Below are 21,303 nucleotides of genomic sequence, written 5' to 3' on the forward strand. Positions count from 1 at the left end.
TCTTTTATAGTCCTTTTTTATTCCTAATGATAACAAAAACTTTGTTTTTAGTTAGTTTGCCTGGGCTCGTATGATCATTTTATCTTGTTATGGACTACTATCCTCCCCTGTGTTGCTACCTTGCCATGGTGGGGAGTCTTGTGTTCTTCCGTGACCCCGGGGGCTATACCGGCAGGGGTCATACCTCTGGCAGGTTCAACCAAGCCGGGCAGGTTGAACCGGGCAGGGGGTATCACCCTGATTCATGAGAAGTAAGAGCGGGGCGGGAGTGGGGACCAGGGAGCCCCGGGGCTCCTTGAGGGAGTTCCCGGAGATCCAGCTAGATAATTGATAGTTAGGAACCAAATTGGGGTCTATGGCCTGCCGCCTAACGCATACCAAACGGGGGTCCTTGAAATTAAAAGGTTTGAGAACCACTGCAACTAAGCAACATGGTGTATTTCAGGTTTACGACAGGGTTGCTGGAGAGGAGGTGCTCCCCTTGAACAGACGTTTGCTCAGGCTCAGGCATTGTGTGGATAGCTATTGTCATGCATACGGTACAATGCACCCATACTGTGAAAAAGCCACATGGGCCATCATAGGGTGTGGTGAATTAGCCACGGATATAAGAAGGCCAGGTTTGTGTCACATTCAGCCAAACAGAATTACTGTCAGTCAGTTGTCGAGGAGTCTGCTCTACAGTTTAGATTTACTATGGCTGCCGCTCAAATAGAAAAGGATATGTACACGCACGTCACTTGGCAGAGTTCCCTCCACATGTATGGGGGGCTAACGTACAACGCACTCATGGCGGGTAAGATTTACTTTCTCTTGTGTATCATTCTTCAGGTCAGTTACTTTAATATAATTTAAATGCAGTGACTGTTTTCTACGAACATAGAACTTGTGAGCAGGACATTGGTGAGAACTGAGAACACATGATATCAACAACTATTTAAAGGTAGACTATTATTACTAGGCTTCTGAAGAAATCAACAAGGCACTGAGCATTGCTCATTTCACTGGTTTGGCTTTAAAAAAAAAGAAAGACCCTGAAACCAGACAAACATGCTAACATAAAGGACATTTTAACATCTTCAGAACATTCAGATCTGCTTGGCAAATGTGAAATCTATTCTGATATTCTTTGTTTCCCAGATACCTGGTCGGACCGGACTGTTCTCCATGATGCAGCATACCAGGGCAGACGCCTGAACGTGAGAACCCTTGTCTCACAGGTAAACCAGTTAAAATAAACACGGCATGCTTTACATCTTGTTTAATAATCAGCCAAGATTATAGGCACTTGACTATTCATGTATTCACCACTAGTGAACTATAGCCACGACTGCGAGTCTCATTCATTTCTCATTGCCCTTCATCTTGTCTTTTCCAGGGCTGGGATGTAGACATCTTGACCACGGACAAAGTGTCTCCTCTCCATGAGGCTTGCCTGGGTGGCCATTATGCATGTGCCAAGATTCTCCTGGAAAATGGGGCAAATGTAAGGAGGACATTTTTCTCTCAAAGGAGTTGTCTTTATGATATAGATCAATGTAAATGTGAATGTATTACTTTGCTATGAATTCTGTACCATTACATTCGTTCGGCTCACACGATAGACAAACCATCAAGCTGTTGTGCATATGTATTTCTCAACAGGTAGAGGCAGTATCAGCTGATGGTGCCACACCACTCTCCAATGCTTGCAGCAGCGGTAGTGCTGCTTGTGTTAGACTCATCTTACAATACTGGCCCTCTGCCTCTATCTACACGTCACCCCACCTGGTATCTCCCATCCATGTGGCTGCAAAAACAGGTGTGTGTGTGTGAGAGAGAGAGAGAGATTATCTAGGAATAAAACAAAATCCCTCTAAATATGGGGCCATGGTATAAACAAATTTGAGAACCCCTGTTGTAGAATGAAAACCCTCTTTTCTCTTCTTCAGGCCACAGAGAGTGCCTGGAGCTGTTGCTGTCCCATGGAGCTCAAATTGACCTGGAGCTGCCAGTGATCGGGACACCTTTGTATTCTGCCTGCCTGGCCAAGACCATAGACTGTGTAAAGAGGCTGTTACACTCAGGTTAGATTCTAACCTGTACTAACTGTTTGTAGTGAGTGAGAATAAGTTTTGCTCTGATAGTGCTTCCAGTGTCTCAAGTCATATTTCAACTTTGTTGTCACATCACATTTACAGAGCCAGGTGTAAAAGAAAAAGTGGGTAAAATACTACAAGGTCACCTCATTTGCCGTTTTCAAGAAAGAAAGAAAGAACAAGGAAAACAAGTCAGAAGTGTAAAATATTCCTAATATGAGTAGACTAAATCTACGCATAAGGAAGAAAAGAACATACGATTCATAGTTCAGAGCACAATAGTAATAAAATAGCAGAAACAGTCCCTTGTGCGTATAGTCTCACATGCAGGTGAGACATAATTTAGCAGCAGACATGTCAGTGTAAACATAATTGGCAGTTCCAGTGCAGCAGCAGAGGAGCGCCCTGCAGTCTTAAGTTATATACACAGAAAAAGTAAACCTGTGTGGTGGCATTTTGGTGCGTTTTCGTTAGTTTGTTTTATACAGATACACCACACTCAAAAGCACCTCAATATCGTCAAAGACGGATTAGAGTTAAAACAATGGAAATGCTTTTCAATTGGGTACATACAGGAGCAGATGTCCACGTAGGCTGTGAGCAGGACAGCCCTTTACATGCAGCCGTTAGAGGAAGCGGAGTCAATGTGGTGGAGTTGCTGATGGACTACGGGGCTGATGGGAGTTGGAGGAACGCAGAGGGAAAGACCCCTCTGGACCTGGCCCCACCAAACAGTGCAGTAAGAAGTGCACTGCAGAAGAAAGGTACGTCATTGAGTATGAAGACAGGGGCGTTCCTATGCACATATATATTATGGACACAACCAAACAGTAACTCTATTCTCTCTGCCGTGTGACTCTCCAGGCCCGTGTTTGCTGTCTGAAGTATGTCGGTTCCATATACGGCGAAGTCTGGGAGGGAGCCGTCTCCACAGAACATCTGGGCTCTTCCTTCCTCACAGCCTTAAGGACTTCCTTCTCTACCAGTGACATCCCCCAATGCTGTAAAATGTGACTCTGTGAGGATCCGTGGAAATCCTAAATATAATATACATTGTATATTATATTTAGGTTTTCCACAGGTCCTTAGAAACAATAACCAGCTTGGAAACAATAACCACCTCTTTTGTAAATGTTGTTGTTAGTAACTGTTAATAACTATTGATTGATGACATCTTTATTATCAAAATGCATAATATGCATAAACATATTTGTACATATTTGTCAAAAGGATAAAACACAATAAATCTCTAAAGCTTATTTATATTGTGGTCCATTGAGTGTAAGTGTGTGTGTGTGTGTGTGTGGGGGGGGGGGGGGTTAGGACATACAAGGTTTCTGCCTGACAGCAATGTTAATGCTTATAGTGACTTGCAATGTACTAGATCAGAGTAAATGGCATGGACCCTAGTCAAGGAACAATGGGATAAGTGGTCAATTACCCCTTTCGACTATTTTTCGCTATTTTTTAAAATAGAGTGTGGTAAATAGAGTGGTTAAATAGAGTGGTTAAATAGTTCCAAGAATAGGATAGCAGTTCAACCTGAACATCTGTCAGGTTTCACCCCGCCCGGGTGCCAGGGTGTCAGGGGCAGGAAGGAAAAACATCCTGTCCAATCACCAAGAGCAGTAGAACAGGATTAGGCCACTACAACTAATGTAATAAGTGTGTACTGAAGTGAAACATAACAGACCCCTGTCTCCTGCCTCTTGCGCAAAATATGACCATGCCATTTCTGCCATTATAAAATGCACTCAATCCATTTTACAGTCGGGAATAAAATTACAACCACCTTGTTAGTCGTAGCGTTTTTGTGTACAATGCTCCAATCACGGTGTTGTATTATAACTTCTGCTCTACTTTTAGAGAGCCGTAAAAGATTCGTAATGAATCTGCAGACACGGTCTACACTGAGGGTGAGAATCACCCACCACGCCCCAGTCATTCTATTTATAGTACCATCATGCCAAGTGACTACAGTGTTGCACTGCAAATATATCACTTGTACATTGTAATCAATGATAAACTAAATGTAACAACTTGCCAAGCAATTGCAGACTTGTGTATGGTTAGTGACAGAAAAACTGAACAGAAATATTTCATAACTTCCATATTTTTTTACATTCATGCAGCATGCCATGCACAATCTTGATCTGTTTTATATCAATTACTGCAGTGTCATTATAAAAAACACACATTAGGATGAATGTAATTTCACATCCGTTTTGTAGAAATCAAAACCAACTGGAATATAACATTAACGTACTGTATAATGCATGATAGAGCTCAATGGCCCTGAACATTTACTGTACCTATCTAATCACACCAAAGCTCATATTTGTCACTATTGAAACACCAAGCAGATGCGAATAAATAAAATCAGTCCTTCTAAAACTTGTACATCTGAAATCAAAGTTGTAGCTTTAGACAGAGGTTATCTGTGTGTGTTTCCAGCACTTTGACTGGTTAATTTACTTGAATGGCACGAGCACATAAGCTGTCTTTTGAACTGCTTGTGGAAGCTCTTGCTCATCAAGAATAGAGCAAAAGGGTTCACGCAGGAGTTGGTGAAGGCCAGGATACGAGCACACACACTGGCAACGAAGTGGCCCATTGACGTGTCCACCTGGCCATAGTGGTAGGAGCGGTAGAGGTAGATCACATGTGTAGGGAGCCAGCAGATGGAAAATAACCCGACAAACACCAGCACAGTCTTTGAAAGACGCTTCCGGGAATCAAACTGAAGGGACAGAGAGGGCAGTAATCAACATCTGTTTGACAAAATTTGATAATTGATAATTCTTTGGTCAAATCAAAAGTGTTTTGGTTAAAAAGTGAAAGCTCTATATTGTGAAAGACTCATCTTTCCAGCTCTTTAATAAACAAAATATACATTTCCAGATGGGTTGCCAATTCCAGTCAATTAGGAGAGAGCACCCATTTATCAGCTTCAATTTTATAATGTTCCATTTCCAAATTTGTCTGCTTATACTTCTTTGTGTTATCACTTCCAATTTCAATTGCTTATCCTGTATTCTGTACGAGTTCTCTCTCCTGATTGGATAAAATTGGTATCCCGACCTGAAAATGCATTTTCTGTTTACTAATGTGCTGGAGAGATACGGACCCCTGTTACTGAAACACTCTATAGGAATAATTGCAGAATATAGAGCTATTTAACACTTATTTAAACAAAACAAAAAACAGGAGGCAAAACAACACTCCCAGACCTGTCTACTGCTCTGCAAGTGTCCCGCAACAGGTATGTCCACGGTGCTTCTCATCAAACTGCGTGCGATGAAGCAGTAGTACACAGATATCATGAGGAGGGGGATGATGTAGAAGACCATGAAGAAAGCCATAGAGTGGATTTTTGGGTGCATTTCCACTGCATGGGGATAGGGGGCACAGGTCACAAATGTCTCATTGGTTTCACTGATGTGGAAGGTGTGCAGGTCAGAGAAGATGGCTTCAGGAATGGCCAAGGTCATCGAGAGAACCAGATGGCAGCTGCTTGGAAACAGATGTTGACTGTAACACGTGACCTCTGGATATCCATGGATTTATCAACAGCTTTGTACCTAAACCGAGAAGAGAAAAGCGTGTAACCAGTATGAAATGAAATAAGAGCAAGTTACTGTATATCCAAATAAATTAAGTTAATACAGAAGCTACTAATATCAAAAGAGTGTTAGTGCTAAACAAATTCTAGGCTAATGATATGGATACACATTCTCACTCTAACGTTGTACTATGATGAGCTGGGGCAACATCTCCATGCATCACTCGCCTGACGCGATAGGATTCCCCGTCGCACTGGAATGCGGAAGTGCCATTTTCACAGGCTCCCAACTCGTAATAGGTTGACGCTAAAAACACGTAAAACAAGGCAGGCACGCCATCAGATGCGGACTTTAGCCCTATGGCATGAGGTACCGCAAGCCATTAGGCAAGCGAGTGGCCATGCCTCGGTGCAAAGTCCACTTCTCCTGACTCAGCACCATTCAAGTTACAATGGGTAGAGAATCTCATAAATCATCACGTGCTCGTCAACATGCAACACAATGGGGCGATTAGATTGGAGCATCAGTGAAACCTTTAAAGTTAGTTATTCATACTTTAAACTAGGCAAACTTGAGCACATTTGCACAAACATAGGCCTAATTAATCAAATGACGCAACACACAATTTTGTGATTGTTCCAAGAGACTAATAGGAACAAGACAAATTGTTAAGTCCAATGTGGTGTTGAAGATAGTTTGACAAGCTTAAAGGACCACTTCAACCATTTTCAACATATCGTCATATAGCTAATTGCTCCTAATGCTTAATATAATTTGGTACCATTTTGTCCACTCACTCTGTGTCTCAGAGGAGGGCTGTGGGCAGTTCAGAAGCCCACCTACCAGTGACATCATCAGTTGGCAGGTTTGGTCATTTCAAACAAGATTTCATTTATAATTTTTTTGGGGCAGAGCCTGGTCTTTCCTTGGCCTCTACTGAGTCGGTTTCACGTCGATTTAAGCCAATGGTGGGGGGAGGGACTGATGCACGCACGCACGCAGCACGCACGCATACACACATGGGTGAAGTGGTCCTTCAGCACCTCGGACAGCGACCAAGTGGGATTGAGCGCACATGCGCGCAGTTACGCACCTTGTTGCACTCCACCTGCCAACCTCACCTACCCTTTTAATGGCAAAGAAATCAATGGAAATGTGGTAGGCTACTACTCACCACGACAGCAGATCACTGTTATTAATAAACATTCAGACTGTTCCCCAAAGGCAGCATTTAAAAGATGTTGTAGTATATGACAAACTTCAAGCTCTGGGCACATTATCGGAAAACCACTCTGATGTAGGCTAACTTGTAAATACTGAATATTCATTCATTTTATATTCCACGCTATTAGAACCACAGTCCACACCAAAGAAGACTGTGATCATGTGCACACAAGCAAACATTGTTTAAAAATAGTAAATAAATAGAATGGAAAATGGAAAATGCTTGCTTCTTCACGGTAGGATAATTTTCCATGTAATAAATAACAGACGTTTCGGCGCCAGTCGTCGTCAGTGAATGGTCCACTGGCATAGCCTAGGCATATGGCACTGCAAATCGATATTGTGTTAAAATAGGCGGCATCAACACAAAAATAGCCAAAGGCCATTGATAACTTTTTTGATAACATATTAAATAGGCTAATCTGGAAAACATTTCCAATGGATGTCCCAGAGATTTAAAAAGTTAATTGTTGCCTGCCTATACTAACTGCACACAAATGTTGAGGTTATTTGTAAATTAGGCTAGGCTAGTAGGCCTGCATGGAGATGTCGATAATTAATTTAAGGGCCTCGAAAAACACTGCAGAACTGAGAAAACATTTAGACAAGTTGGCCTACTTTTACAAAAAAAATATATTTGAGGATGTGATGTGAAAGAATATAGGCTTAGGCTACACATAGTAATAATCAGTTATGGTCCATTAATTGTACCGGTCAAAGGATAGAGCTGCGTGAGCGTGAAAACGGAGACCCCCACTGAGGTGAGCTGGATGAATGGGATGAGTTTGCATCCAACTCGGCCGAACAGCCACTCGTCCACGAGATACCGACTGGCATCCACCGGAGCGCAGGTGACAAGCAGCAGCAGGTCACCGAGTGCAAGGCTTGACATCAATAGGTTAGGCACTGTTCTCATGGACTTCACGCAGATACATATCTTCATTAAAGTGACATTCCCTATTAGTCCAATAATAATGATAATAGCATAGACAACGGCGATTCCAATACCGGGGAGCCAAATGTAGTATTCCTGTGAGTCGATAATATTCCCAGATAATTTTGATACATTAAAAATCATGACCCTGTTCTCCTCTGTGTTTAAAATGAGCGAATCCTCCAAAGACATTGTAGCCTCAAGTTAAAAGGTGTAGTAGCTATAGCCGAAATGCATATCCTCTTCTGAAACGTTCGGTGAAGACTGTAGCCTACTAGCCTATGCTTGCTGTTGCGTGCATCACTTACCTGAGCTGAACGTATAAGGGAAAGGACGAAGCGAATGCAAAATAGGAATACTCGTTTCAAAATGGATTTGGCTGACCTGCTATGGAACCTGGTAATGAACTTGAATTCCTTCTCCTCCTAAATTCATAATCTTGCAACCGCCTATCAGTGTCTGATGGTGTGATTATCAACATCTCCAATATCTGTCAAAATGTGAAAAGGGCTGTTGCAAAGTTTATTATGATTAATTATGTATTTAATTATGTTTACCAGAACACATATGCCTAGAAGAAACCACCTTCTAAAACTAGCACAGGCTACAGTTTTTGCCTATACTCCATTCCGTCAGTCAGTTAATACCCAAAGCAGACTTTTGATTTTTTCCCCCGACATCTACAGTTAATTTGGCTAGGTACGAATTGCATATGCATCATCCATGCTGCTTTTTATGTCTGTTAATAGCCAGCTTGGTTTTGTTGTTTCCTGAGTGAACAACAAATAGATAGTGTTTAAGTTACGTTTTTTGATTCTGCCCCTTGATAAGCCATTGATTGCAGCATTCAGTGCCTTTAGCTGCAGATTGCAATGAGTGTTTCTGGAAAAACTATGATGCCTTCCTATCCGCTTGCATATGGTCATATAGATTTAATTGTGACCCATCTGAAACGTGTGGAGAATATTAGGAAATGATGCTCACTGTGTTTGATTACAAAAGTAACCCCAAATTAATTTGAACTTCTCTGAAATCATCCTTGAATAGAATTGAACGTCATAAATTTCATTTCAAATGTTAGAAACACTGTTTGATAGTGTTTGACATTCACTACATGATTGAAAGAACAAAAGAAAGAAAGAACATAGATTTCTCAAATTAGCCCTATTAATTAATGAATAACAAAAATGTAGTATTTGCTATACTTTGCTAAGGATAAAAGGAAGGAGAGCATTTACAGACAGTAACTTCAGTGTTTGCAGGGATGCCCATAATAAGACATATCGCCCAGGAAAGAGACAGCATTTCAAATGAAAGGGTTATCATTAAGACCACATCTCTCCTAACACCTCTCTGGGATTTTACTTCCCAAATAACCTATATGATTTGAAACAAGGTATGAGTATGTTGTCACTTTTGTGTACGCTACTAAAGTTATTTTGTCTTTCTAAGTGAATTGACCCCCGCACTGCAGATAGAGGATGCTGACAGACAGAGAACGTTGTGTGACAAGTTGACAACTGCTTTTTCCACTAGGGTACAGCACCATCAGCACCATGGACAGGGCTCCTTCATGAACAAGTCATGTTCAAATGCCCCCACTGCCATCTGTTGGTAGTGATGATGACTTTGCTGAAAATATCGGGGTTTTTTTTCGTCACAAAGCTGAGACTAAATAGACTGTATACAGGCAATTATTCGATTAGGCGTGCAATTTATTAATGCATTTTATATAGTCTCTCTTCAATAGTGAAAATTGCATTGGAAAATTCCATTGAAAATGTCATTGGCCTGGCTGTCATCAGGCTGTTGAACAAGGCTCATGCCTTGTTCAGCAGTCTGATGGCATTGCATCATCATTGATTGCATTTGCATCAGAGGAAAAGATCCATCAGTGTTGAAGATCCTCAGTAACTTTCAAATCCAACACAAAGTCCATAGTAAGCAAGGGCAGCAGTGGCTCAGGGGTAGAGTGGCCGGTAGAGCGGCCGGATGGAAGCCATGAGGTTTTCAGTTCGATCCCGGGCTCCCCCTAGCTGTAGAATACAACTCTCGTAGACGTATTTATGATTCTGACGTTTTCAATCTACGAGAGTTGTAGGGTTCACGCCCCATGGAGACAGGGACTTTCTGCACTATGCCCCGTAGACATCCAAACATGTACAAATTGAAAATAAAGGTGCTTACCCCCAAATGTTACCTGTCTCTACGCGGTAGTAGTTTAATGTAATAATCCATATCTTTCAATAAAGAAGTGTTTTGTGGCCGAACGCCATTTTTTCACCCTGGTTTACTTCCCGTTTACATTTAGTGTAATTCCGGGTTTCACCAGATGCGCCCCGTCACTACCCGTCACTACCGCCCATTGGGAACTTCCGACAGAACCGGCCACAGACGGCATTAAAACACTTCTTTATTGAAAGATATGGATTAAGTTTAGATGGAAAGTGGGGTCCACTTATTTTCACCACCTGGTTTTTATTAATCCTTGAAGTGTGTATTTTAAGATTTTGCCACATAACAAAATAATGTCCCATGGGATTCATCTTTTTGCATATCCTGAACCCAAACCAGAAAATGGAAAAAATAGAAAAGAGCACAACTTTTGAAGGAAACAACCTACAGAGACAAAAATATGATTTGTTTCCCCCCATACAATTTGGACCCAAGGAATTCAGTGTGGTTGTATTCAGGATTCATGTACATCTTGACTCTATTACAGGACAAATGGTGACTAATAGTGGATTTTTTTTCTTATCAACTGCATTTTTTCTCAATCCTTGAAGTCTGTATTTTAAGATTCTGCCAGGTACCAGGATGAAATAATGTCCCATGGCGTTCATTTTTAACCTTATCTTACACATATCCTACCCAAACCCCAAAAATGGAAAAATAGCAAATCTTAGGAAGTATACAACATACAGAGACAAATGAACACATTTTCCCATACAATGTGGACTCAAGGACTTCAGTCAAATTGATATTGATTCAAGCATATCTTGACTCTATTTAAAAATACCAAAGAACAGAGCCAAAACTGTTCAGATTACATCTATATTTGTCTTTTTACTAAATACTTGATTGTTTTCTTGCCTACTATTTTCTCATAATCCTTGGAGTGTGTATTTAAAGATTCTGCCTGGTACCAGGCTGAAATAAGGTTGTGTGTGTGTGTGTGTGTGTGTGTGTGTGTGTGTGTGTGTGTGTGTGTGTGTGTGTGTCTGCTAGAGCAGACTCCAACTTTTTCATGTCAAGGACCCCCAAATTCATATGGATTTGGCCACGGACCCCCATCTGAATTTTTTTTGTGCCAGGGACCCCCAGAAGAGAAGATTTATGTTAAGAAATGATTTTTAAAAAATCAAACTTTTCCGAGATTTCTCAAAGAATGTCAAAAACAACAGATGCACAAGCTTGCAGCAGCATGGTACGAAGTGATTTGAATAGCCAAAGTATAAAAGTATAAAGTACAGCCAAAGTATAAAAGTATAAAGTACAGCCAAAGTATAAAAGTATAAAGTACAGCCAAAGTATAAAATGGTGTTTAAAGTGGGTAAAATTATTGCGATGAATTAATTTTGCTGGGGACCCCCTACCCTGGAACCTCCCCAAGGACCCCTGGGGGTCACTGTACCCTCCCAGTAGGCTATGAAGGCTTACTTTGTGGCTCCTAGAATCTCCAGGAGGGAACTTTCAAGTATCAGGCTCCTCTCCTGTGGAACCATCTTCGAGGTTTGGTCCAGGAGGCAGACATCCTAAGTTTAAGAGCAGGCTTAAAAATGTCCTTCCATTTGGGGAACAACAGCACCATCATCATCCATAGTCTCTAATATCATCAAAGCCAGTGCAGTGCCACATTTGATTACCTCATTAACAAATGACATGACCTGCCTTGTGAAACATCATGTTTACAATTTAGGCATTTAACAGACACTCTTAATCCAGAGCGATTTACAGTAATCAAGGTAAACACATCAAATGCATAGAAATAGTAATCTAGGATCATAGGTAAACCAAGAACCTATAATCAGTCTAAACAGTATAATATTTTTTTTAAAAGTCAGTAATCTGTACTTTGCAACTATACACAATAGGATGCCAGGTCTACAAATGAACCTGGCATCTGTCTATAACATGCTATCTAAATTTTAGCCTTTGCATAAACCTTTGCATTTTAGCCTTAATTTGCATAAGCCTGCAAGGCTGTCAAGGCTAGGGCAAGTGCTACTACACTTGTTCAACAACTCTTATGAACACACACACACACACACACACACACACACACACACACACACACACACACACACACACACACACACACTATTGTGTGTGTGAGTATTCCTTTTCCCACCACCACTGCTCGAATGACATTCCACAGCCACACACGTGCTCTTGGGGCGCAGCAGTGGAACACTTTGGGTCACTGTGCGCCCCCCACTGTCCGGCTGCGGGACGACACCATCGGTTGGGAAAAAAACAAATAGATGAGCAGCTAGAGTCAAGTGCACCGACGGAATACCAACGACAGCATCTCTTCTTCTTTACATTATCAGACCTCGATGTTATGGATCTGTGGACCTTGTGGAAAGCCGCTCAGCACAGCTTTCCCCGATGGCGGAATGAGTGAGGATGCGACTCCCCAGTTCCATATTAGCGTCGGTGTCCCTCTTCACGGCCGAGACCACAGCGGCTCTGTACCTCAGCTCCACGTACCGCTCCGCGGGAGACCAAATCTGGCAAGGACTGACGCTCCTCTTCACATTCGTAGCGTCTGTGCTCGTACAGCTGACGCTCACCTTCATTCACAGGGACCTCAGCAGAGACCGACCGTTGGTGCTTTTGTTGCATATTCTACAACTCGGACCCATCGTAAGGTTAGTGCTGGGCTGTTTTTGTTCACTGCCTCTTGTTGTTTACCTCGGTGCTCTGCAGAGACTGCCAGTCAGCAACTGTCTGCAACCGAACCCAAACAGCATGGGCTTTAAAAGGATGGTCCTCCTGAACGCGCAACGCCTCCTGAACAGGTGTTGTTGTGTAGTTGTTGTACCCACACTACCACTACCCTCAGTGTTTGAGTGCATTATTACGCATGTCCCCAGGCTGCAAACACACTATGCTGGGGTGCAGTGTGGTGTATGTCTGAGTCTGACCCATTTAGTGAGGAAATAAACGCAGCACTGATCAATACGCCTGTCGCCCATTAAATGTAAGCCTGATCTAGGTTAAAGCGGTCATGGCTGCCGCAGTAGACTAACCAGCCACCAGCCTGTCTGCTGCTCAAGCACCATCGAAATCCGTAGCCTAAGCCTACTTCTTTTAAAGATCTGCATAGCCTATGACATGAACAGTAGCCTACAACATTTGTCAAGAAAGGCCCCTTCAATTTGGTCGTTTTTTTATTATCACCCATAATGTCTATCAATCAATCATTCAATCAATCATTTCTACACGAGAGCTTTATCGGCTGAAAAAAGGCCACAATATATAGCTTATCCACCACAAGGCTCAACTGGAGTATGGTAAGCTTCTACATTTAGATAGATAATAATGCTGATAGAGCAGAGCGAGTTTCCAAATTCAGAAGCAATATGCTCGATATTAGCCCAGAATCTGAGGTATTTGATATTGTGTGGTGTATTTTTAGCCCCATTTGGAACCTCTCCCTCTGAGGGAGAGGTTCCGATTGGAGGTAGTGTATTTTAAGAGATGAGTGGATGTATCGTGTGAGTGTGTACATGTGGTAATCTCATGTGTAGCACTTTCCATATTGAATAGCAGTCTGGTCTGTGAGATTCCCTGGATGAGGGATTAGGTTTAGATTCCTACAGATTGAAGGGCAGATGGCCATGCCAGTCCCAGGCTCATTCAGAGCAAGACGGCATTATGTTTCAGTGAGTGACATCCCTCCAACACTGTTGATTTAAGTTAGCACTAGCAGTGCACCAATCTTTCTGGTTTTGTGTCCCTGGGTTGTTTAAATAAGTGTCAATCATATATATATATATTCTTTCTGGGAAACAAACTGTCTCTAGTTGCTTTGTAGACCAGTTGAACAGTCCTATCTGTCACACTGTTTATTTACCTGCCAGGGCTTCTGTAGACCTGACCCTGGACCGTTTCCCCTTGAGTGTACAATGTAATGATTAGTTTATGAGCCTCCCCCCTCTTTGCCGCCAGTGAAGAGCATAGCCAAGAATAGCATGCTGTTGGGTTCTTATCTTTGAAAACACAACTTGAGAAGGGGATGTCCGTCTCTACCCTATAGCCGGTGCATGCACTTCCTCCTCTTAACAGAGTCTCATCCATCCAAACTAACCACACTCTCATTATCTACCAAGAGACCATTTAATTGTCTTAAAATAAAAAATAAAATAAAAATGTACATTAGAGGTTATTGGACTTCTTGGAGAAAAACAAAATCCTATTGCATTATCTCCACCACCAACACAGCTCTGTTTCCTCTTAATTAGGTCATTCCCTTCCTACTCTACTCTTAAGTGCCAGTTGGAGATAGTAATAGTATACTGTATGCATCTCATCTCATGTTACTTCTTCCTGTGCATGCCAAAGTGGATATGTAACACTTGAACCTAACAAAAAAATGTGTCATAATATAGGTTGTGGAATATGGTTTGCTTTGGGTACTTGTTTTATGATGTAGGCCTATCATGTACAAATGATTATAGAAATGAGATGATTAGAAAGGCGCCTATGATTTGAAGGCTGTTCATGGTGGTGACTTCATTTAATTTGCTTCCCGCTCCGCATGGATGGTTTGATAGGAGTCAAGATGGTGCCTGTGTGCATTTTTGTGTATGGCAGGTATGTCTCACACAGTGTGTGGATGTTGCTGTCATCTGTGTGTATACTTGTTTGTGTTTGTCTTCGTAACCTCTCGCACTGAGAATAAAAGACAAAAATATGCCACCAACTTAAATGCTATTTCCATGTCCCTTCTGTTGTTAGGTGTCTGGAGGCATTCTGCATCTATGGCAGCGTGGGTCGCGTGGAGGAGCCCTATGTCAGCATCACCAGGAAGAAGCAGATGCCTCGCAGGGGTCAGTCTGAGGAGGTGGAGCGGCAGGTGGGGCAGGCGGAGGGCAAACTGTTCACACACAGAGCGGCCTTCGCCCGCACCTCTGTCATTCAGGCCTTCCTGGGCTCGGCCCCACAGCTCACCCTGCAGCTCTACATATGTGTTCTACAGCAAGGGGTGTCCATTGGGAGAGGTGAGGGGTATGCATGTGTGACATGTCTTTTTGTATCGATTGATTGACGTTTTGATTGTCAAAAATGCATATACACAAACATGCAGTATTTGTATATATCTGTTACAAGGACAAAACACAGAGATTATTTCCATTGGGGTCCTGTGAGGGCAAATGTGTGTGTAAACTCAGTGCTGTGTGTGTTTTCTTTTCTATTGTACATTCATACAAAAAACAACATGGGTACTGTAAATGGAACCTCTTACAATTCAACTAATTGATGGTTATACCTAGGTCCAGCTGCTATTCAGACATCTCTTTATGGATGACTTGAAGTTAACAATGGAACATTGTGGAATGTGTGTTAGGGATGGGCGTTTGGGCATTTATTTTGTTAATGTACACTAGGAGTGCCCAGCGATTAAACGGGCACAATATCATATTTCTACAAACAACCATTGCAGCTCATATCACAATTCACAATGCCTAAGATGCCTTGGACACAGCAACGGTGTCATAATATCGCAGTTGACATCACGTCAGTAGCCTACTTGAAGGCAGTGAAGCCAACTGTCTCAGTAGAGGCTGTCTTCCTGGAAACGTCTTCCACCCTGCCATGTGGTTTCCTAGATGTCTCTATCAGCTACAGTTTATTTGAAAAGACAAGACATTAAACATTTTGGAAAAAACTGAACAAGCATGTAACATCTTGTATGAGTCTTGTATGAGTTACAAATATATACAATATTTAAACTAGTCATATATTTCTATCAGTTACTTTAATGTTTTGTTAATTAGTCCTAAACAGATAGTGATTTATTTCGTGTACATCTATTTCCCTTATGTGCGTACAGAGTTGAAGTCGACTCACCTTTCGAGTCCAAGTCAAGTCTCAAATCATCAGTGTCATGGAAATCTCAATCTGAACTCTGGCTCAAAATAACTTCCATGAGGGTGAGACCAGAAAGTGATGAGACAGACCTTTGTTTATCAGGATCTCTCAGAGAAGATGACCTTGAACAGCATGCATAGGGTGGAATGTGATTTCACAGCACCTTGACAAGACAGGAAGGGGAAAGGAGGAGTACTCTGTTTAGTACACACCATAAACAATAAACCCCCTCGGGCTTGCCGTGTAGCTGTTGTCTATCCAGGCTCTGGGCCATCCTCAATGGCTCACACATGTTTGTTTTATTCCAAATACATCCTCCTCCCGGGACCCACAAGGCAACACACAACAGCTAATCAAGTTTCTCTAAGCATGAATATACATACAAACTTAGATACGCTATTGTGTGGTCAAGTCTGTCATCATGCCAGAGTCCAAGTCTTGAGTCATTGCCGTCCAAGACTCGGTCAAATCTAGAATAAATGTGACTCGAGTCTGAGTCCTGAAGTTAAGTCATACAGCTATGGGTACATTCAGAATACTGCAGACACAGAGACCCTGCTAGCTGGCTTAGTGTCTGACTTATTAGCTAGTTCCCTCCACAGGGAGTTGTTTGTGGTCCCTCAGTCCCTCTCCACTGAGTGAGCAGTCTATCCCCGAGTCAAGAACACAGCTCCACTGTGACGTGGGCTGATTAGCTAAGTGCCACGTATTGGACTTAAGCATCTGTTGTTTTCATGAGTCAAACTGGTATTATGTAACTATGTATGTAAAGGTGTTTTGTGTGTGTGTGTGTGTGTGTGTGTGTTAGTGTTGATTTTGACACCAAATTTTGATTCAGTTTTAGTCATAGTCTTTTGAATCAAATTCCATTTAGTTTTAGTCATATTTTGGTCATCTTAAATGTTTTAGTTTTAGTCTAGTTTTAGTCGACTAAATATCATAAGATTATGTCGACTAAATCTACAGTTGATTTAGTCGACTAAAATGTATTTTGGTGATGCCTTGATGGCGTCATAATGGCTGATTTTACACTTGGTTGAATGCTGAAAATAGCCGATCTACAAGCTCACAACGCGTCACAGCGCGACGCGTTGTGAGCTTGTAGATCTGCTATTTTCAGAGCGCAGCACCTGAGCGTAAAGCATAGTCTTTTAGTTCTACTGGATCTCTTCTCCACTAGTCCACTCCCTAACATTTTAGTCTAGTTTTTATTTGTTGACGAAATTGTCAATATTTTTAGTCGTGGTTTTAGTTTTCATCATAGCTTAGTTTTTATTTAGGTCTTATTTAGTTTTCGTCAGTGAAAAAAGGTAGTCGACGAGCATTTTTCGTCATAGTTTTAGTCGACGAAATCAACACTGGTGTGTGTGCACACGCTCTTTATTGTTGCGTCACTTAGTACAAGTATAAGAGAGGAAACTTCTTGGGTTTCGTCTCCTTGACATTGCAGCTACAAGAAAAACAGCAACAAAATAATAATAAAATTATGTATTTGTTTGTGTTTACAAAATTTCTGAATCTCTCAGGAATAGAGGTAATCTTTAAAAGGTCAACAAAGTGTCAAACTGAAACATATGGTCCTGCTGATTGAACACGATGGCAAAGGATAAACTGTCATTATAAAGGAGCGCCTTTCATTTGCTGTCCTCGTAGACCCTTGGTTGATAATGCCTTCCTATTTCTCTCTCACTCCCCATGTCAGGCACCCTAATGGTGATCTCTCTGCTGTCCATCGTGTACGGCGCGCTGCGCTGCAACATCCTGGCCATCAAGATCAAATATGATGACTATGAAGTAGATATACGGCCCATGGCCTATGTCTGCATCTTCCTGTGGCGGAGCTTTGAGATCGCCACGCGCATGGCGGTCCTGGTCCTGTTCAGCTCTGTGCTGCAGCTCTGGATCCTGCCTGTGGTTCTTGCCAACTTCCTGGTTTTCTTCCTCTACCCCTGGATCCTGTTTTGGCACAGCCACTCTCCATTCCCTGACAACATAGAAAAGACACTGACAAGGGTAGGAACCACCATTGTGCTCTGCCTGCTCACTTTCCTCTACGCTGGCATTAACATGTTCTGCTGGTCAGCTGTTCAGCTGAAACTCAGTGACCCAGACCTAATCAACAAGTCCCAGAACTGGTATCGTATGGCTGTGTACTACATACTGCGCTTTGCAGAGAATGCCTCACTGCTGCTGTTGTGGTATATCTACAAGACGGACTTCTACAAGTTCATCTGTGCCCCACTGCTTGTGCTGCAGCTGCTAGTGGCCTATGCCATTGGCATTTTCTTCATGCTGGTGTTCTATCAGTTCTGTCATCCCTGCCGAAGGCTCTTCACTTCCAGCATGTCCCAGGGCTTTTGGGACTGCTCCGCCCTCCTCTGTTTGCTCTGCAGTGATAATTCGTCGGAAAATCGTCCATTAGACAAGGCGGCCCTGGAGTCAGCCAGTCCCACTCCACTCAAAGAACCAGCTAATGACAAAGTGTGCGAAACACCCAATGACACAACCTATGACATGCCCAATGACACAACTTATGACATGCTCAATGACTCTACCTATCAGTCACTGAGCATGTCCAAGGACATGGGTGAAATTATAGGCGGTCAAAGGAACGGTGATGTTGGGCACAATGTATCCTGTGAGTGTGATGCTTAAAGGTGCAGTAATAGTCAGGGGATATTAGCAGAAAGATTTCCAATCTTGGAATAAATTCCTTACCAAAAAAAATCTTCACCAATGTGTTTGTAAAGGTGTCTAGTAACACATCTCACAAAGACTGAAATGCAGTTTCCCTAGGAGAATTTTTGACAGCTGCTGAAAGTTGGGGTACCCACCATTTCCCGGCAGGGGGAAAAAAAAATCAAATTTTAATTCTGTTTTAAGTAGCATGTGAGGGGTCAAACTAGGGTGTTTTTATGATTCTGAATCCATTGCAAGCATTTGTTTTGCACGAAAACCACTCCTTGGGCTAAAAACAGCCCAATCTCAATGGGCTTTTTACACAAAAAGTATACCTGGAAAAGGATGGCTATGGCCATTTTTAGCCCAAGGAGTGGTTTTGGTGCAAAACAAATGCTTGCAATGGATTCAGAATCATAAAAACACCCTAGTTTGACCCCTCACATGCTACTTAAAACAGAATTAAATTTTGATTTTTTTTCCCTGCATGGAAATGCAGGGAAATGGTGGGTACCCCAACTTTCAGCAGCTGTCAAAAATTCTCCTAGGGAAACTGCATTTCAGTCTTTGTGAGATGTGTTACTAGACACCTTTACAAACACATTGGTGAAGATTTTTTTTGGTAAGGAATTTATTCCAAGATTTTTTTAATATCCCCTGACTATAAGTGATATCTTTTGTTAAAATAAGTGTTAAATAGCTCTATATTCTAATGGCAATCTTTGCTATAGAGTGTTCAGTAACAGGTGTCTCCCTCTCTATAGAAAACAAAAATGAGCCGGGTGCACGGCTCACGAAGATTCACCGTAAGAAAGGATTAGGCAGCACTCCGAAGACCTTCTGGTACTTTTAATTCATAGATGCAGGGACAGCATACATGAACGCATTTCGGCGTCAAGCCTTCCTCAGCGTGTATGATACACGCTGAGGAAGGCTTGATGCCGAAGAAGGACCAGAAGGACTTCGGAGTGCTGGTTATTACTTTTTTTTCTTCTCTGTCCCTCCAGCACTTTACTAAACAGGAAATGCATTTTCAGGTCAGGATATCAATTTGAACCAATCAGAAGAAAGAACTCATACAGGATAAACAAGTGAAATTGGAAGAGGTGGCACAAAGAAATGAGTACACAACATTTTAACTGGAACACTATAACATTGAATGTGATAAATGAAATTTCATCCAACCTCCTCATTGGATTAAATTGGCAACCCACCTGAAAATGTATTTTCTGTTTACTGAGTTTACAAGCTGGAGAGACGGGCGTCCCCTGAACAAACACTGTATTACTGTATTGCAGTGATTACTATCTGAATATTGAACCTTATAACAAAAAACAAATGTTCAGTTTTAACCCAAAAATATAATTTAATGTACACTACCTTTAAATTGTCTCCATCTCTCGACATACCATTTAAAGAGAACCCTGACATCTGGCACACAGAACCTCTGATACTTCATTCCTCTCCTGTCATGCTGAATTCACACCAGCAGCGGCAGCTACTTTACCGCTGTTTTTCTGCTAAATGAGGGTTTACAAAACGTCTGAATCCCCCAGGTCACCTTTGTTTGCACGCTTAGTCCATGTCTACTGTATTTCAGACCATAGCATGCTGCAGGTTGGCTGCATTGCGGCAGCGGCAAAGTTGAACTTTTTTCTACTTTGCTTCTCCACCTTTTGCTGGCTGCTGCCGGAGGTGGTGTAGTCGCTCCTCGCTATAGAGAATGCAATGAACCTCACTGCTTTCTCAGAACACGGAAGCCTGCTGCTGATGTGAATTCTACGATGTCTGTTACTTTCACAATTGGAGCACTACGATCTTAGTGTCATATATCCACCATGATGCTCCAGTATGTTCTTGACCAGTCCATGAGAGTTGTCTGCTATCCTTAAGAAAATGATACAAGTATGCATAACTTGAAATACTGAAATGTGAAATCTGTGTTCAAATCACTGGTGGATTTTAACATGATATAGGTACAGTAGGCAATGTACAATCAAATATACTGTAGAAGTGGTGTTCATCAGCCTCTTCAGAACAGAGACATTGGCCCCGATTCACTAAGAAATTTACGACCATATTTTGATCTTACCGGCATTTAAGACAACATTTTGCATGAAGAAAATTGTCTTATATGCCGGTAAGATCAAAATATGGTCGTAAATTGCTTAGTGAATCAGGGCCATTGTCCTAGCTATTAATACTGCAGCCTTCAATGTAAACAAAAGCATTTTCTTTTCTTTTTTGGGGGGAAAGGTTTGGAAAGGGTTTAGTTGACTACATACTGACCACTTATACTATATGCTGCAATACTGAGCACTGTATACTGTGCTTGGACTGATTGTATTCAGAGGTTTTTAATGTTGGCATGTGCATGTAAAGAGCATCAAATGTGGGCACTGTATTAATCTGCCGGGGGTGAGACTATTTTGTATTTTTCCTAACCCCCTACTTTTATGGCTGCAACCAACGCTGCTTTATTTACAACTCGACAAGAGCTTTATCATAATATGCGCTGCTGATGTATTTGTGCTTACAGTGAAATGTGAATCTCCACACACTACTGTGCTGTAGACAGCCATTTCTCTAATTAATCACAGTACTGAATACGCATGGGCTCTTTGCGCATCATTTATTTGCACGTTTACAAAGGATGTTTGTGGTTTCCACTCAACTCTTGAGCAGCACAATAGCTATGTCAATGTGAGATGCTTTGTTTGGATGT

At 41.9% G+C, this 21,303-nt stretch overlaps 3 protein-coding genes across 3 annotated transcripts; 2 read left to right on the forward strand and 1 right to left on the reverse strand.

Moving 5' to 3' along the window:
* Positions 1 to 789: 789 nt before the first annotated feature.
* asb11 (ankyrin repeat and SOCS box containing 11) lies at positions 790 to 3,125 on the forward strand (the record flags this gene model as incomplete). The annotated part of the gene is made up of 7 exons (XM_080412149.1): positions 790 to 796; positions 1,084 to 1,220; positions 1,379 to 1,486; positions 1,645 to 1,801; positions 1,932 to 2,066; positions 2,654 to 2,842; positions 2,943 to 3,125. The coding sequence occupies 7 exons, from the start codon at positions 790 to 792 to the stop codon at positions 3,065 to 3,067; spliced, it is 858 nt and encodes a 285-aa protein (XP_080268275.1). The 3' UTR covers positions 3,068 to 3,125.
* A 490-nt stretch (positions 3,126 to 3,615) lies between these two features.
* Positions 3,616 to 7,757, reverse strand: LOC308073272 (gastrin-releasing peptide receptor-like; the record flags this gene model as incomplete). Its single annotated transcript, XM_080412150.1, is given in 6 exon segments — positions 3,616 to 3,686; positions 4,554 to 4,818; positions 5,309 to 5,577; positions 5,580 to 5,659; positions 7,577 to 7,593; positions 7,596 to 7,757. Coding segments are annotated over 6 exon segments (864 nt in total).
* A 4,377-nt stretch (positions 7,758 to 12,134) lies between these two features.
* On the forward strand, positions 12,135 to 18,554 carry xk (X-linked Kx blood group (McLeod syndrome); the record flags this gene model as incomplete). Its single annotated transcript, XM_080412151.1, has 3 exons — positions 12,135 to 12,673; positions 14,766 to 15,028; positions 17,602 to 18,554. Exons 1-3 carry the CDS (start codon positions 12,429 to 12,431, stop codon positions 18,552 to 18,554), a joined length of 1,461 nt encoding a protein of 486 aa, XP_080268277.1. The 5' UTR covers positions 12,135 to 12,428.
* Positions 18,555 to 21,303: the final 2,749 nt, after the last annotated feature.

This window comes from Gymnoscopelus braueri (genome assembly GCF_963280865.1).
Source record: "Gymnoscopelus braueri genome assembly, chromosome: 18".
NCBI lineage: Eukaryota > Metazoa > Chordata > Actinopteri > Myctophiformes > Myctophidae > Gymnoscopelus > Gymnoscopelus braueri.